This window comes from Elgaria multicarinata, chromosome 3, assembly GCF_023053635.1.
Source record: "Elgaria multicarinata webbii isolate HBS135686 ecotype San Diego chromosome 3, rElgMul1.1.pri, whole genome shotgun sequence".
Lineage (NCBI taxonomy): Eukaryota > Metazoa > Chordata > Lepidosauria > Squamata > Anguidae > Elgaria > Elgaria multicarinata.
The window spans coordinates 130,282,514-130,299,601 of NC_086173.1; the positions used below are offsets into that span (position 1 = coordinate 130,282,514).

Consider the following 17,088-nt stretch of genomic DNA (forward strand, 5'->3'; position numbering starts at 1 on the left):
AAAACAAAGCTTAAAAAAAAGGAAAGGACAGTACCCCTTGTTAAATTTTTATCCCAATGCACTGCAGGCATCTGAACTGAGCTATTTGAAGAGGGAAATTAAAGCACCCTTCATGTGATTTAAGTGTTATGTTCTGTAGACATTTTTATTGGAATACTTGTAAAAAACAACGACTAAAAACCATAGCATGTATTTCCGATTTAAATGTAAGAAAGAAACAAAAGTACTGAAAACTATTGACACTTTAATTTAGCCCGCCCCACCTTGGTGCCCTCCAGATATTGTGGATTACAACCCTCAAATCCTTCAGTCAGCATGGCTTGCTGGGGATTTTGGGAGTTGTAGTCCAGCACATCTGGAGGCCACCAGGTTGGGTAAGTCGAACTGAATGATATGCTAATAACTTTTAATCTATTTCAACAGAGTTCAACACCATTCCACTATGATTTTGGGGGCACCATCACTTTCGCTGTTACTACTTAAAAAATTAATTTCATACTAAGACATATATTGTTTCAGGGACATATAGGTTTTCTCTCACATAGTTTCTAGGGACAATCACTTGAAAAACATTAATTACAACTTCGCAACTGCCAAGATTACCTAATTTGCAATTGGCGTCCCTTCATTGTGACTAATGAACTTACGAAATGGAAAAATTTCTATGGAAAAATAAAGCACTGGAAAATTTTCAGTTTTGGAAAATTTTCTGTCTCATATCACTGCTTTGATTAGCACGGGTAATTATTTTCCAGTATAACTCATAGACCAGCAACACCCTGTTCTGTAAGTGAAAACACCAAAGTAGTGCCCACACACCTTTTTGTCCTTCCCTTCCTGTGACCTTTTTTGCTGCCACCATATGGAGATCTTTCTTTTTCTGGCTGCTTCCACCAAGCTAGCCTTGGTGGAGCCTTCTCAGTGCTTAGCATGGGGAAGTACTTCTCCCTGATTAGCTACTGATCAGAAATAAGACATTTTCCCTGTGGGGCAGAGGGGGCAGAGGCAGGGGCAGAGAAGGAAGATGCCGAATGATTCAGGCCTACTTCCTTCAGAGCCTTGTCTTGCAGAGATTTATCCTGCTTACTTCTGAGTAAACATGCAGGGACTTGTGTTTTTTTCATATACTATTTAAAAGTGCTGGTAAGTGCTCTATCACACTGAGCTATGGCATACAGACATTCACAATAAACTAAAACAAAGTAGAACAGGAATCCAAGTAAAACTTGCCACAAATGGAACAGCTTCTGTCAGTGGAAAGGGGAAGCAGGAGATTCCTCTTCCTACTTGCACCCCCTGGAGCACACTCCAAATCTGAACTAGAAGGTTAGAAGTCCTTCCAGAGATCCTTTCTTGGAGGATCTAGTGCCTTAGGGTGGGCATGAGGAGGAGAAAGTTCTGTCATCTAAGCATAAGTTCACTCACGCAGGGTTCAATTTTTTCCTGATTAAAAAATGAGGCAATTATTTAAACCTGAGGAAAAGATAAATGTTTTTTGCCTCCTGATAATTGATAGTAACATTTTAGAACTTCCAAAATTGCTTGGAGAGCAGTAGATAATTCATCTTCTGATGAATATTATCTGAGGTGTTGAGGATTCAAGAGAGTTGTTATCAGATGAAAAAACTTCAAATTTCTTAGTAAAAGTTTGTTTTATTTCTTCCTTTTTGGATAGAGCTAAAGAAAGCAAAAGCTCAGTTAGATTTTCATTCTGTTGTTTGAATACCTCATGAATATTTGAAGGATTCAGGTATTTCCTTCAAGTTTTATGACAGCCTCTGAAACTGTTTGTTGTTGTTGTTTATTCGTTCAGTCGTTTCCGACTCTTTGTGACTTCATGGACCAGCCCACGCCAGAGCTTTCTGTCGGCTGTCGCCACCCCCAGCTCCCCCAAGGTCAAGTCTGTCACCTCCAGAATATCATCCATCCATCTTGCCCTTGGTCGGCCCCTCTTCCTTTTGCCTTCCACTTTCCCTAGCATCAGCCTCTTCTCCAGGGTATCCTGTCTTCTCATTATGTGGCCAAAGTACTTCAGTTTTGCCTTTAATACCATTCCCTCAAGTGAGCAGTTTGGCTTTATTTCCTGGAGTATGGACTGGTTTGATCTTCTTGCAGTCCACGGCACTCTCAGGATTTTCCTCCAACACCACAGTTCAAAAGCATCTATCTTCTTTCGCTCAGCCTTCCTTATGGTCCAGCTCTCGCAGCCATAGGTTACTACGGGGAATACCATTGCTTTAACTATGCGGACCTTTGTTGTCAGTGTGGTGTCTCTGCTCTTAACTATTTTATCAAGATTTGTCATTGCTCTCCTCCCAAGAAGTAAACATCTTCTGATTTCCTGGCTGCAGTCAGCGTATGCAGTAATCTTTGCGCCCAGAAATACAAAGTCTGTCACTGCCTCCACGTTTTCTCCCTCTATTTGCCAGTTATCAATCAAGCTGGTTGCCATAATCTTGGTTTTTTTGAGGTTTAACTGCAACCCGGCTTTTGCACTTTCTTCTTTCACCTTCCAGGATGCATTGTAGACAATATGTTTCTGAATGGTCATGTACCATGTCGTCTATTGAAGCACACACTATGTGTACAGCAAACTATCCACACACTTCATATTTATTTATTTATTTATTTAAGGATTTTTATGCCGCCATTCAGCCAAAAAAGGCTCTCACGGTGGCTTACAAAAGTATTTCTTGACAGTCCCTGCCCACAGGCTTACAATCTAAAAGACATGACACAAAAGGAAAGGCGATTGGGAGGGAGGAGGAGGAGGGGGGAAAGGAAAGCAAATTCAGGCACTACAATCTTAGTTGCAAAGTTCAGCAGTTACAGTTGACAGCAGGAGGGAGGGGGCTCTCAGCTGGAGCTGGACCCAGGCATGGTGGAGAGGTGCCTGGCTGCTGCTTCCTCCCTCACTGGTGGCCTCTGCAGAGACAGTTGGTAGCAGGAGGGAGGGGGCTCTCAGCTGGAGCTGGACCCAGGCACGGTGGAGAGGTGCCTGGCTGCTGCTTCCTCCCTCACTGATGGCCTCTGCAGTGACATAGCTGAACCATGTCTAGTTCCCCCTGCAATAAAAGTGCTCTGTCATTCCCCAGCTTCTCTTGCTGCAAGTCCTTAAAAGTCTGATAATCTCCATAATTACTGTTGAATGACTTCTCAATGTCTGCGTTGCAATATGCCAATATTGTCTTCGTTGTGTTTTGCCAGAGGATTCAATCCATGAGCAAGATGGTCAGATAGTATTAAATAAGAATACTTTGTCTTACGTTAGCCATGAAACATTACGAAGGATTGTTCCTGCATTTTCAGTCTCTTTACTTTGTTAACTGTCTATCTATGTTCCTACATGACAAGAAGATTTGGTAGCAATTGGTTGCAGGAATATTAGTTCTGGTGCTGCAAATATAATACAAGTTTCCGATCTATCTGACATCAGTCAGTGATTCTGCTTGTCAAACCATTTGAATAAACATTGTTTGACTCTTGTCATACTTTCTATCAGAGAGAGAATGTGATAAGTGATAATGTTATGGATAAATTGATTTGCAACGTTCCTTCCTGTTCCTTCAGTTATGGATAGATGTGTATCATTTATAAATATAGCTCAAACTAATGTCTCGTGTGATTTTTCTTGATTTCTTTTGATATTTTGTCCGCAAAGCTTGATAAAAAGCTTTACTGGCTTGAGCAGCTATATAGGGTGGATTGCATATCTGCCGACACTACTCTGGAAAGTGAGAGCCTGCTTCTTCCCCAAGACCTGGTAGCTCAACGTTTTCATTTTCCATTTCTGGCAAATCTGTTGTTTCATTTAAGGTACCACGTTCCTGCTGTAAAAGGTGGTAAAATATTATTTTGTTTTAGCCCAGTCTGTCCTAATCTGTCAGCCAGAGAAGCAGCAGCACCAGAGAAGAAGCAGGTGATTATGCTCTCTGAGACTGGGGGTCATTCAGGCCCTTTCTACACCTAAGGGTTATCCCAGACAAATCGTCCCTGTCTATTCCCGGGATCCCCTGTGTGTCATTTGGATGTACAGGGATGATCCTGGGACGATCCTGGGGAAAAAGGCAGGTGTAGAAACAGCCACAGCCTCTGACTATGAAGCAGTACTCCTTTCTTCCTTTGGGAATGGACCCATGGTCCTCTCCCCCGAGGGCCCACATTACCCTAGGTCTCCTAATATAGATGGTTCCATGACTTCATAAGCCTCTAGGAGCTCCACCTCCTTTGCAGTGGAGGATTCCTCCAGCAGGGGCATGGCAGCCTGGCTGCTAATACACCCTTCTTTGAAAAAGTACTAAAGAGAGTGATGGTGACTCAGCTCCAGGCACCCTTGGAGGAAACTAATTTTCCACTTCAGTCTGAGTTCAGACCTGATTTAAGTATTGAATTGGTTACACTGGTGGGTGAGCTTTATTAGCCGAGAGATAAGCAGAGTGCAAACCCGTTACTCTTGTTTAATCTCTCAGCATCATTTGATACTAATGACCATGATATTAATTTGGACCATCTCCATGTGTTGATGTAGAGGACATTGCTTTACAGTGGTTCTGCTCTTACTTGCAGGGCTAATTGCAGTGGGTTGCATTGGCTGATTACTTTTCAGCCCTCTGGCACTTGTGCCATCTTGTCCCCAATGCTATTCAGCATCAATATGAAGCCATTGAGACTGGTCAATGGGAAATTTGGACCTCTATTTCTCTGTTACATCTGAATCAGGAGAGGCTATGCAGGGTCCACTGGCTGGATGCAGTGGTGGCATGGATGGGCGTCAGTAAACTGAGACTGATAAAATGGAAGGCCTGTGAGTAAGTCTGGGACTTAGGCAATTTGCTTCTTCTGGATGAGGTTGCACTTCCTCTGTCAGAGCAGGTTGGGGATATTCACAGAACCATAGTTGTCTCTGGAAGCCCAAGAGGCTGCAGTGAAAATAAACTCTCTTTTTTACCAGCTTTAGCTAGTATAGCTGCTACTGCCAGAAATGGCTTAGCCACAGTAACCCATACAGTAGTAACTTCACATATAGACTACTGTAATGTGCTCTGGTGTTGTCCTTGTGCATGGTCTAGAACATGGTTCTCAACCTTTTTTGCTCCATTCCCCCCTTTCACCATTGTTCAGAATATAATTCCCCCTTCCCAAGATAGTCTAACTCAAAAGGTGCATTCCAAATAATATGCATATAATATTGAAAATCTTTTATTTTTGTTCTATATTAGTACATATACATTTATTTGGATTATTTTTATAGTAGAGTTTTACAAATTTAATAGCAATAGAAAATGTTGATAGATTTTAATTTAAAACTTGAATAAAATTAGTTTTTTTTAAATATTCAGAACTAATTACTTTTTGTGAACCGCCCAGAGAGCTTCAGCTATTGGGTGGTATAAAAATGTAATAAATAAATAAATAAAAATTACTTAACAGACTAAACTTTACTGAAGTTATTGAAGCATTCTTCAATGAACAAAAAGTTCAATAGCATGGCCCCTTTTACATTCTCAGCTCCCATGCTTTGCATTGCCCCTTTAAATGGGAAGATTGAAACTTCTAGGATTGCGAGGGAGGGACGAGGGGAAAGAGAGCAAAGGTCTAGCTTTTGCAGACTTTTTTTATTTGTTTCAGTTTTGGATTATTTGTCATACCTGTCATTTTGATTTTTTGTTTGTCTGTTTTCTGATGGCCGCTGGTTATGTTTTAGTTATATTGTGTATTTTTATTTCTGTTTTTAGATTATGGTTTTAATCTTGTACACCACCTAGATACGTTTATATGACAGGTGGTATAGAAATATTTAAAAAATAAAAAAAATAAAAATAAATGCTATAGGGGAAAGAGGATAGATTTCCCCACTTTTAGGTAGGGTGACCATCTGAAAAGGAGGACAAGGCTCCTGTATCTTTAACAATTGCATAGAGAAGGGAATTTCAGCAGGTGTCATTTGTATATACAGGGAACCTGGTGAAATTTCCTCTTCATCACAACAGGTAAAGCTGCAGGTGCCCTGCCCTCTTTTAAATCTGGTCACTCTAGTATAGCTCCTGCACATTTAACTGTTGTGATGAAGACGGAATTTCATCAGGTTCTCCGTATATACAAATGACACCTGTTGAAATTCCCTTTTCTACACAACTGCTAAAGACACAGGAGCCCTGTCCTCCTTTTCATATGGTCACCCTACGTTTTAGGGAGTGAACAGATTGAAAGTAAAGTTCATTAAAAGATAGCTGAAGACAGGAACAACTAGGAAGCAAGGCAAGAAATAAAAACTCCACAAATATATGGCAGCGCTGAGGACATGTACCACGTGTCTGGGGATCAAAGAGCTCTGGCTATTATCTGCAGTTGTTTCTTATGAAGTTGCTTCTTATGTGATTTCTCTGTGGAGTTAGGCCTAAGCTTAGGAAAGGTTGAGTAGGTCTGTTGATGGAATTATGTGTGCATTTTAAAACTCTGTTTTTGCTTGACTGAATCATTGTTGTACAGGGGAAATTGTTTTATGCCATTGTATGCCTTTTTTCAGATTAAAGAATGAATTTGCATACCTAGATTACTTTCCTGTTTTACCAGTGTGCTGCTGAACACGTCACTAAATTTCCAGAACAGATTAAATAATGGTTAGAATATTCTGCTTGGTTCAAAACTCATTGTAACCTCAATTAGACGGCCTTAAGTCGTACGTCCAGCTTTGCACCATTTTCTAAATTTGAGATCGATTCCTCATGAATATCTTGGACAGCCATTTGGAAATAGTGATAGAGTAGATTCTGGAGCACACTGATTCTGTATATTGAAAGAATAGTCCTCCCAAAGCCATAAGATTATTTGATTGCTAACCGGCATGGTATGTGATACTCTAATAGAAATGTCAGGTTTTTACAGAGCCTGAGCTGAAGAGAGAATAATTTTGATAGTTTTGTCAATCTGTCAGTCTATCTTTATTGAGAGTTCATGTGACAAGAAACTTGCTTTTCATGCTGTGAATACTATGATTAAATTATTTGTGTATTCATTTTTTTTTTACAGATTAAAGGTTCTGGACAACTAAGTGTACTGTTCCTTTGTGGCTGGACAAGAACTTCTAACTTTAGGCTGCTGAAGATGTTGTTACTATGGAAACAGATGTTCCTGCTTTTCTTTGTTGGCTGCCTTGGAGGTAAGGATATACGTTAATCTATAATTTCTAAATTAGAACAGCAGCCAAGTCATTTCTTTCAAAATAAAATGTTGAAATAGTAAAGCTAAACACTTCAGTCCATTAAAAGTAAGTATATATTCTAAACTTTAAACATTAATGGTGTATTAAAACAGCTTAATTTCTCCTGTGTTTGGTTATTACATGCAGCTGCACATTTCAAAGTAAAAAATGGCATGTTTGTAAGGGAGAGGCAGTCCTTAAAAAACACAACAGCAACAACAACAGTGTTCCATTAAAAACTGGTTTCTGTACTGCTCTCCAATAGGTCCATCTATGAATTTTGAGAATTCCTAACCATAAGCAGTAGGGCTGTGCTCCGCTTCTCCTCGGACCAGAGAAGGCGGAGGCGAAGAGGATCGAGGGAGAAGCGGAGCGTCGCGGAGCGGATCAAGGTGAAGGTGGATCCTTTGCCTCGATCCGGAGCTCCGCAAAAAAGGTAAGGGGGTTTACTTGGCCCTGCCACTGCTGCCGCCACCCATGCGGCAACAGTGGCAGAGCCGGGTAAGGGGGCAGGGGGGAGAGGGGTCTTACCTGGTCCGTCGCAAGCGGGGCCTACAGTTCCTGGTTTAGCCGCGGGCTCTAGTAAAGCTGGTGACGGGCCGGGACAGACGCGGGTAAGGGTGAGGAGGGAGGGGGGCCTTACCTGGCGCTGCCCCCCGCCACTGTGGAGCTCCGATTCAGAGCCAGAGCTCCGCAGTGGAGCAGAGTGGACCCTAGGCAGATCAAGGCGGGGCGGAGCGGGCCCGATCCGCAATTTGCAGATCGGGAGCAGAGCGGATCAGGGGGTCCGTGCACAGCCCTAATAAGCAGAGCTGGAACAAACTATATTGTTGAGTTCACTACCATGTTGTTGTTTGTAAAACATGTATGAAATGAGGAGCCAATGTGGTTTGTTACACATATCTTACATAGCTACATCCAGACAAAGTTATTCTTAGTATTGTTTGCGGTCATCACAAATAACACAAGTTTTAATAATGCTACTGCCCATAACTTGAATTACCATTGCACAAATAAAACACTAAGTTATGCATTCAGTTCAACAGTGAAAGGAGATGAAAGGTATTTTCTCAGTCATTGAAAGCTGAATTCAAATTCTGAAAGGCATCTTTGACCTTAGCTAGACCTACCTAATAGTCCGCGACAGAGAAGGGACGATCTCGCATTGTGATTAACATGAGATCCCTCCTCCATTGACACATGAGGTGCGACGACCTCGGGAAGAGAGGCGTCGTGCCTGCCAGTTTTTTTCTTAAAGAGGAAGGCGTGCACGAACGCTCGTGTGCTAAAGGTAAGGGTATTTTAAAAATTTAATTACTTTTCCTGCTCCCCCCACCCTAACCCTGATTGGCACAGCACTCCTGGGGAGCGCTGTGCCATGCACGGCTCCCAGCTCCACACGAGTAATTGCGCAGAGTGGGGTCAAACCATGGCAACGGGCCACATGTTCCATGGTCTCAGGCTCAACCCAGGACCGTGGAAAAAGCGGGCCCAAAGGGGAGGGCTCTATCCCGGGGCAAGGGAGGGATCATCCCTCCCTGATCCCACGATCTCCTGTGCATCATGTGGATGCACAGGGACGATCCCAGGGTTCGCCCCATGATAAAGCCCGGTCTAGCTAAGGCCATATTTACATTACATTCACAAGAAGGTACCTGTCCTTCAGCTGCTTAAAACACTGATCAGAAGAATGTGAAATACAATACTAATAAAAATGCAGTTTAATTCCAAAAGCAGTTTAATTTATGCTTCCATAAATTAAAAGCAGTTTAATTTATTTGGGTTATTAAGATGAACTTTCTTTGAACTTCATCTTCAACAGCTCAGTGACTGGGTTCACCATTGCTTAAATAGTCAACCACTGCTTAAATAGTCAAATGTTGACTATTGCATCGTCCGGCAAGCCTTTTCCATACCACGGTTGGTTATTTCCCCAAAATAATCAACACAACTAATCAACGGTGTGCAGAGCTGACAATCTGCACAAGCATTGATTATTGCGTCGTGTGGTGGGCTCCGTTGACTATTTCACATGCCTGCAGAGTCGTGTCCCTGGGTGAGCTGCCGCAGCTGGTGTCTCCCCACGTACTTCCTAAGATATGCACATCCCATCCCTGGGCGGGGCACTGAGAATGGGGCACAATCATTGATTTTGACCTTTTATACTGTTAGTTTTACTCTCCCCTGTGCCTGTTTGGTACATTCCCTTCCCTTTCTTATTGTTTTATTATGATTTTATTAGAATGTAAGCCTATGCGGTAGGGTTTTGATATTTTATTGTTTTACTCTGTACAGCACCATGTATACTGATGGTGCTATATAAATAAATAAATAAATAATCATGTCTCCTGTAGCTGTCAAGATGTCAAGGGTTTTAATATATAGATGAGCAATGTGCAAATTATTTTATAACTGTGGACCTATATTCCAACTTTTAAACAGTTTGTCTTGGCACAATTAAATAATATAGATACACTTCTGCTATGCTTCTGATGATGAGAAGAGAGCTTTAATACTGTGGGTTAGGCAATTTAATATAAGCTTTTACCAAGATGGCTGCAGGAAAAATGGTTTGGTCTTTCATGCAACTCTGTTCTGTTCAAAAGCAAATGTATGAATCTCATTCCGTTTTTGCTCTTCATTCCACTTTGACAGATATGCCCTTCAGGACTGCTTGCTATGACTAACCTTACTGTATATTTATACCTTGTCTCCCAGGGGTTTGGGAGTTCCTAGGTTTGTCTTTGTTCATTGAATGAGTAAAGTGGGCTATAGTTTTTCCATGTAGTTACACCTGGGAACTTCAGCAACCTATGTGCTTCTTTGTGTTTAGTGGAGTGACAAGGAATGAGACAGAGTAACTCTTATGTTTCACACATTCTTCAGCCCCCAATTATTCTATCTGTTTGTTCTAATTGTTCTAATAACAGTTCTTAATCCCAAAGGGGGGATAACGTTATGAATTATACAACATATGTTATGGGGTGCTGAAATCTTTGAGAAACAAAAGAAAATACAAGTTCGCAGAACTTTCCTCTCAATCACTGGGAAAGTCCATTGAAATATAGGAGAGGGACTACTTAGAAAGTTAGGATATAAGCTCTGGATTTGTCTGTGGCAAAGACATTGGAGATCAGCCTTCCCAACCTGGTGCCCTCCAGATATTTTGGCCTATAACTCCTAGCGTTTCCTAACCATTGGTCAGGCTGGCTGGGTGTGATGGGAATTGAAGTCCAAAATACCTGCAGGGCACAAAGTTGGGGAAGGCTGCTCTAGATTTGTTGAATAATTGATTTGCTCCCTTTGGGTGTGATTTCATAAACTTCCTTTCTTGCAGGTCTTTTAAATATTAACAGTCAAGGCAGCTTTCCCTGACTTCAGTTCACATTAGCCCTAAATAGCATGGTCAATGGTCAGGAATCCTGGGAGTTGTAGTACAAAACAACTGGAGGGCACCAGGTTGGGGAAAGCTATAGTTTTATTAATATGTATGTTCTCCAAATTTTATGTAATGAAGATACTTTCTTACAAAATTTCTTTTAGTCTCAAATAGGAATAGTTTCAAGAAGAAAAATAGCTTGTTCTAAAACATAAAAGGAACTGCTCCAAACAGAAGATCTATCTTGGGGCATGTCTAGATGGGGTGAAATCCTGGGGATCGTCCCTGTGTGTCCACATGACACACAGGGATCACGGGAGCAGGGGGGGATGTTCTCTGCATTTCCCCGGGATATGACCCTACACATTTTTTGCGGTTTTCCCCACGGTCCCAGGATGATCCCGAAACCGTATGACGTGTGGGCAGCCATCCTGGTATAGTCCTGGCTCCTCACGAGTAAACGTGAGGAGCCGGGAACCGGGCACAGGGCATGGAGCTCTTCAAGCGCTCCAGGCTCATCATGGGTGGGGGGAGCAGGGTCAGGGCTTTTTTAAAAAAAAACACTTACCTTTGCACTGGAGTGCTGGTGCGCTCCAACTCCTGTTTCTTTTTTTAAAAAATGGTGGGCGCAATGTCCTCTTCCTCCTGGGACATCGCGCGTCGCGTATAGATGAGGGGGATGATCTCGGGATCATAAAATTGCGAGTTCACTCCCCTCCACCCCTCTCGTCTAGCCATGGCCTTGGTTTCTGGAGCAAAATCTTAGAAACAGTTTATAAACTGAGAAACTGTGATTCGATGAGAAGGCACTGAGAAATACATACCTCAGCTGGCATTTAAGAATAATCTGTGTTGGTGCTAGTACGTACTTGCCCTAAGATATGAGATTAGACATTAGAATGACATTTGGAATACCTTGATTCTGCCTCTAAAAATGTAACAGAGACTTTGCTCTAGCTGCGTTTGTAGTCACCCATCTAGAATGTAGGAAAAGCATTACTCCATAGCCAAGTTAATTATTTTGCGTAAAGACAATCTCACTGTCGATAAAACCTTGTGAAATTAAAACAGCATCTGTATTTCCTTTTCATTCTGCTTTCAAGAGTTTGGGTATTTATATTCTTAGCCCAGAGGTCATTGGCCTATTTTCGCTGTGTTGCTTGTTGTTGCTGCCCCTAGCACTGTCGGACCTGAACACTCTTGGTTCCTAGGAATTATTGCAATCATAGCTCATTGCTGCAGTAATTACTTACAGGGTGGGACCTGATTTGGCTTGCAGCTGATACCTCAGTTTCCATCTGGGTGTTACTAAAAGTTTTTTTGAAGATAAACATGGAACAGTTATTTTCCTTTTTCCTTTTAAAAATAAAATAATATTCCCCCTAAAATTGTTTATCGAATAAAAAAGAAAAAAGAAAGAAAGAATTCAAATCATAATGCAGTAGCCAGCAAAGCATATAAAGAGCCCAGTGGGTTGGATCCTGACTATGCTAGTTGACTTTAGTTCCCATTACAATCAATAAAAATTACATTAGACTAATTTGCCCATTTAGTTAAACCTAAGTTCAATGTCACTTAACAAGTAAAAACAGATTGCTGAAAATGTGTACTGTGAGCATCTCCATACACCACAAGGTCCATTAATTAATAATAACACAACTGAAAGACGAACATGTTTTTCAAACTTCCCCTTTCCTTGTATTGTTGGGAAAACTTTTCTTTTTATTCTGAGAATTCAATAACCTCATTCAAGTCAAGAGAGCCCACCATGGCTTAATTTTCCTGGTGTGTGTGTTGCATTGTGTTGCATTGTGCCAGGTTTTTGCATAGCGCCCATGCTGCCCAGCTTGCCGTGACTTGTTGTGTCACGCAAACCCCGGCAGCAGGGGTTATTTAAAGGTTGGATAACCTTAGATAACCCTAAAACAAGCCTTGGGTTATCTAAGGGTTGTATAACCCTCAAATAAGCCCTACTTCCTTGGTTCACATGACATACAAAAAGGTTGTCTGCATGTGCCCATACAACTCAACAGCCCCCACAGCTAAATTAAGCCACAGTGGGATGTCATAACATGCAAACAGGCCCAATGTGTGAGAAAAGGTGAATCAAGTGTTGCTAAATGGGTGATATTTCTTTTACGATTAACAACAACAACAACAAGAACAACAACAATAATAATATATTACCCGCCTCTCCCTCTAGATTGAGGCGGGAAACAACATAGAATACAAAAATATTATTAAAATACATAGAACTGATTAAAACATATAAAACTAATACATTATTAAAATAACAACCAGACATCTTAAAATTCGACTGGGTAGGTCTGCTGGAAGAGATCAGTCTTTATTGCTTTTTATATTCAGAAAGACTGTTAAGTTGCCGGATCTCTCCCAGCAGGTCTTTCCACACTGTGGAAGTGGCAGAAGAGAAGGTCCTCTGGGTAACAGTTAATCTAGTTTTTGCTGGCTGAAGTAAATTCTTCCCAGAAGACCTGAGTGTGTGGGGCAGATTGTACGAGAGAAGGCGATCCCGCAGGTAACCTGGACCCAAACCATGTAGACCGTTAAAGGTAATAACCAACCCTTCATACGTCGCCAAGAAACTAATTGGCAGCCAGTATAGTGATTTTAAAGCTGGTGTAATATGTTCACCCCTAGATGTACTGGTGACTAACCTGGCAATTAAGCTTCCCAAACCTAACATTTTAATTTATGCATTATCATTAGTTCCCATATAAATTTATCCATTCCTTCCTTACAATTATTAAATATAATCCTGTAAAGTTTTTCTGACATGCCATAGTGATATAATTTAAACTTTGTTTCATAATCTAGTACACATTCTTGAAATTTTCTTAAGCACTTTAACAGGCGCAACAGCAGAACATTAACTATAAATATTTATGTGAATTAAAATAGAATTATAAGATTCTTGGCATTGAAAGTAAACAGGGCAATTCACAATAAGGAGCAATAGCCAGATTTCATACAAACTGTGCTGTCTAAGCAGGTTTGGGTTTTTTTAAAGGGCTGTCATTTAAACACACACTGATGTGTTTAGGCCACATTTTCCCATTGGATATTAATCTTGTTTTTCATTAGGCACTGTTTCTTATGTAAATTCAAGCAGTGTAAGAATGCCTCTCCTGTAATAAATCACATCTTGGTTTAGTAACAATGTGCAAATTATTTATAGTGTAGTAAATGAATTTGCTCCCTGTAACTGGGGAGCAAATTTGTATGCTGTCTGAGGCAGTTCTTCTGGATATGGCCATGGCCACATACTGAAAGCTATACAGTATGAATTAACTGCTCTTTGACCATCCTATTCAAATGATGTAGTCAGTGTGATCAAAGAAGGATAATGGTTACTTTGCCATATTTCAGAGAATAATTCTGAATAAAACATGGTATGTTTCAGATTATGTAGGACATAATATGTAGGACATACTATAAGGGCATGATTGTGTATGTTGTGTATGTAGCTTTGGGTTGTTAATACTTTTGTATGACTTGCCCCTTTATTTGAAAATCTTGGTTGTTATCTAGAGGTGGGGTAGTTGTCTATTACTCCTAATGTTTGCTTCTCAGATGATGCCATCTCCTTTCCCTACACTATTTGCAGATTTGACATAAGAACTTTCTTGTTTAGGGAAAATGAAAGGAAATAACACATGTGTAATAGTGAGCATCTTCTTTATCCAGCAACCCTGCCAGATCCTCAGAATGTCCGGGGAACTTCCAAGTGACATAGATGAGAGAGTTTCCTGGGCACAGTTCAAAATGGACTCACCTAAAATTTCACCACCACCCTGGATGAGGAGCAAGGGACATAACCCTTGATAGATACTATATACAGCACTAAAATACAGTGAGACCATCTAAATAGTTCTTTCAAATAATTCCATGGTGTCCAAATGCTAATCCTCTGAGCTGTCAGGGTAGCATTATCTAGGGACAGAGCCTTTGGATAAAGGCAGGAAGTTTTAATCCATCTATTGAGGGGCTTCATGCCTCCAAATAATATATGCAATAAATTGTACCTTCGTTCTTTTTGGATAATCTTTTAAAGCAGTATACTTAAGTTGTTGTTGTGTTGTTATTGTTGTTGTTGTCTGTACATAATAGTAATTTTCAAAATTCAGAACAAGCTGCATGGCAATTTATTCTAGCTGTGTTATTCAGAATATTTAGTGAGGTAGAAGCAGTTTTCCAGAACTGCTGTTCTTCTAATATACTAATTGAACTCTAGAGAGAGGATATGGCAGATCAAAATGCATAAGAATGGCTTAGTGATAAAAACACAAGTGTATATAACCCAGCAATAATAGTAGGATTTATATTACTTGGGAGTTTAAATAATGGAGTATGTAAGTTGGGACAAAGAGAGAGGAAGATTCCACAGTAGTGCTAGAACTCTTGCTTGAAAATCATGTCTCCAGTGTGAGAGAAACTGTCCTGTTCTATCTGCTTCAAAGATATTTTAGACTTGCATTGTTAAGTAATTTGTCTCAGTAGAAACTATATTCCTAATTTTCTGGACAAAAGTTTATTTCCCCCTCTTTTTGGAACCAAGCCATACTTCAAGAGATAACACAACCTGGACCATGTAAACTGTAAATAGAATCTATGCATTGAATCAGCCATATTTGTTAATATATGTCTTAATCTGATTCGCCTTGGTAAGAAATGTGCAATTTACAGTGACTAATATAATGTCAAAAGAATGAGCCCCTAGTATTTTAGATACAAGATATTTAATTTGAAGAATATTATGCCTCTTAGAGATGGTAATTTTTAGTTAATACTTTTTGCAAATTATTGTTACAAATTATTCATTGACAAAAACACTCTGGATTATTAATTCATTGTCAGTCTGAATAAAATTAAAGTATGGCTTCTAGGAAACTGATATTTTCTGGGGGGATAACTGTTCAGGACTTTTTCCCTGGCAATTTCTCTAAAAGATTGTCTTAACCTTTATGAAAAATATAAATGGAGATAAATGCTTTTGGGAGTATTTTGCTACCTGAGACCACATATAAATGTATATTGTGGTTGTAAGATGTCTTCCAAACAGAACCAGAAGAAGTGCATTTGATTTTCCTTACTTGTATCATGGAGCAACATTGGGGTACTTTTTTTTTTTGGTCCCAGGCTCCTTTTTGCTTTCAGCAAGAAAACTCTGTATGAGCATTCAAAATTTGCTTTCCTTGATTAGTTTTTATTGGTTGGAAAAGAACTAATCCAACACATTACACTGGCTGTGTCAAACCTAGGTTCAGTGTCACTGTGGGCCCTACAGTTTTGGAATCTGAATCCGAATCAGACTTAGAGCAGCATGGCTTAGATCCTTGTCCAATCATGAGAATCTCAGGGACTGAGAATCTACCTCTGGCTGGCTTCCCATCTGATCACAGGCCGAAGGAGGTTGATACTCCCTATCAGCCCTAGCTGCAAGATACAGTCTTGAATCATACCTCTGATTTACAACCTGAGAAATCTTCTTTGGGAACTGAACAGAACGAGAACTCTGCAGAGGAGGGGAGCTTCGGTGGTGTCACCCAGGAGTCATCAAATGAAAAGAGTGGAACAGAGACATCCCCTCAGTTATAGCGATCGTTTGCAGGCCAGATTCCACTGTCAAGATTGATGGTCAGTTGTGGGGCTTTAGCAGCCCATCTCCTGTATTTAAGCTGGTGTACAGGCTGAAGTGTGTTTTCTGAGAACAATGTCTTAAATGCCCAAAATGTTTTCTTGCCTGGGCTTATTGTGAACCTTCTGCCCTTTCTACACCTAAGGATTATCCCAGGCAAATGGAGGGATCGTACTGCCTGCTCCTGGGATCCCTTGTGTGTCATTTGGATGAACAGGGATCATCCTGGGATGATCCCAGGAAAAAAAGGCAGGTGTAGAAACAGTCTTGGACTCTTGACTTGAACCCTTTACCATTAAGCCTCTGTCTGTGAATTTATTGTTGGACTATAACTGTGACTTTGTGTGACTTCTAGCCTTGAGACTTTCTCTTGAGCCAAGCAGTGTGCCAATATCCTTCTGCTTACGCTATCGGATTTATTGAGGCTGTAACCAGGTTCACTCTGCTACAAACTCTGGAAAGCTGGGTCTGTATTACCTAATCTACTACAATCAAGAGATACGTTGAATTCATTGACTTGCCTGTATGACTTGCCAGGGGGTGTCAGAAAGCCTGGCCCTACAGGCTGGGACAAAAATATGCTTAAACTAATGATTCAGTGCACTGGGACATATGTAACTGTGGTTCTTCCCAACCTTGCCCTCAGCAATCCTTTCGTCTATATCTTCCTTCAGCTGCTATGATGAGCAGTATGTTGTAGTGTTTTTAGACATGTTCTTGCAGGACTGCAGGTCCCCTACAACACACTCTGTAGGGGTGCAGAAAGCAAAGGGAACCAGGAAGAAGAGAAGGAAAGCAAGAACAGCAGGACATTCTAATAACTGTTTCAGTAATAAAGAAGTTAATACA

General features: G+C 40.7%; 1 protein-coding gene across 1 annotated transcript in view; it reads left to right on the forward strand.

The window, feature by feature from the left end:
* The first annotated feature begins 7,048 nt into the window (after positions 1–7,048).
* Positions 7,049–17,088, forward strand: part of CNTN3 (contactin 3) — a 161,849-nt gene continuing 151,809 nt past the window's right edge. Inside the window, exon 1 of the mRNA XM_063123413.1 lies at positions 7,049–7,159. Coding sequence (XP_062979483.1) covers positions 7,105–7,159 — 55 coding nt within the window. The 5' untranslated portion in view covers positions 7,049–7,104. The remainder of the gene's footprint in view (positions 7,160–17,088) is intronic.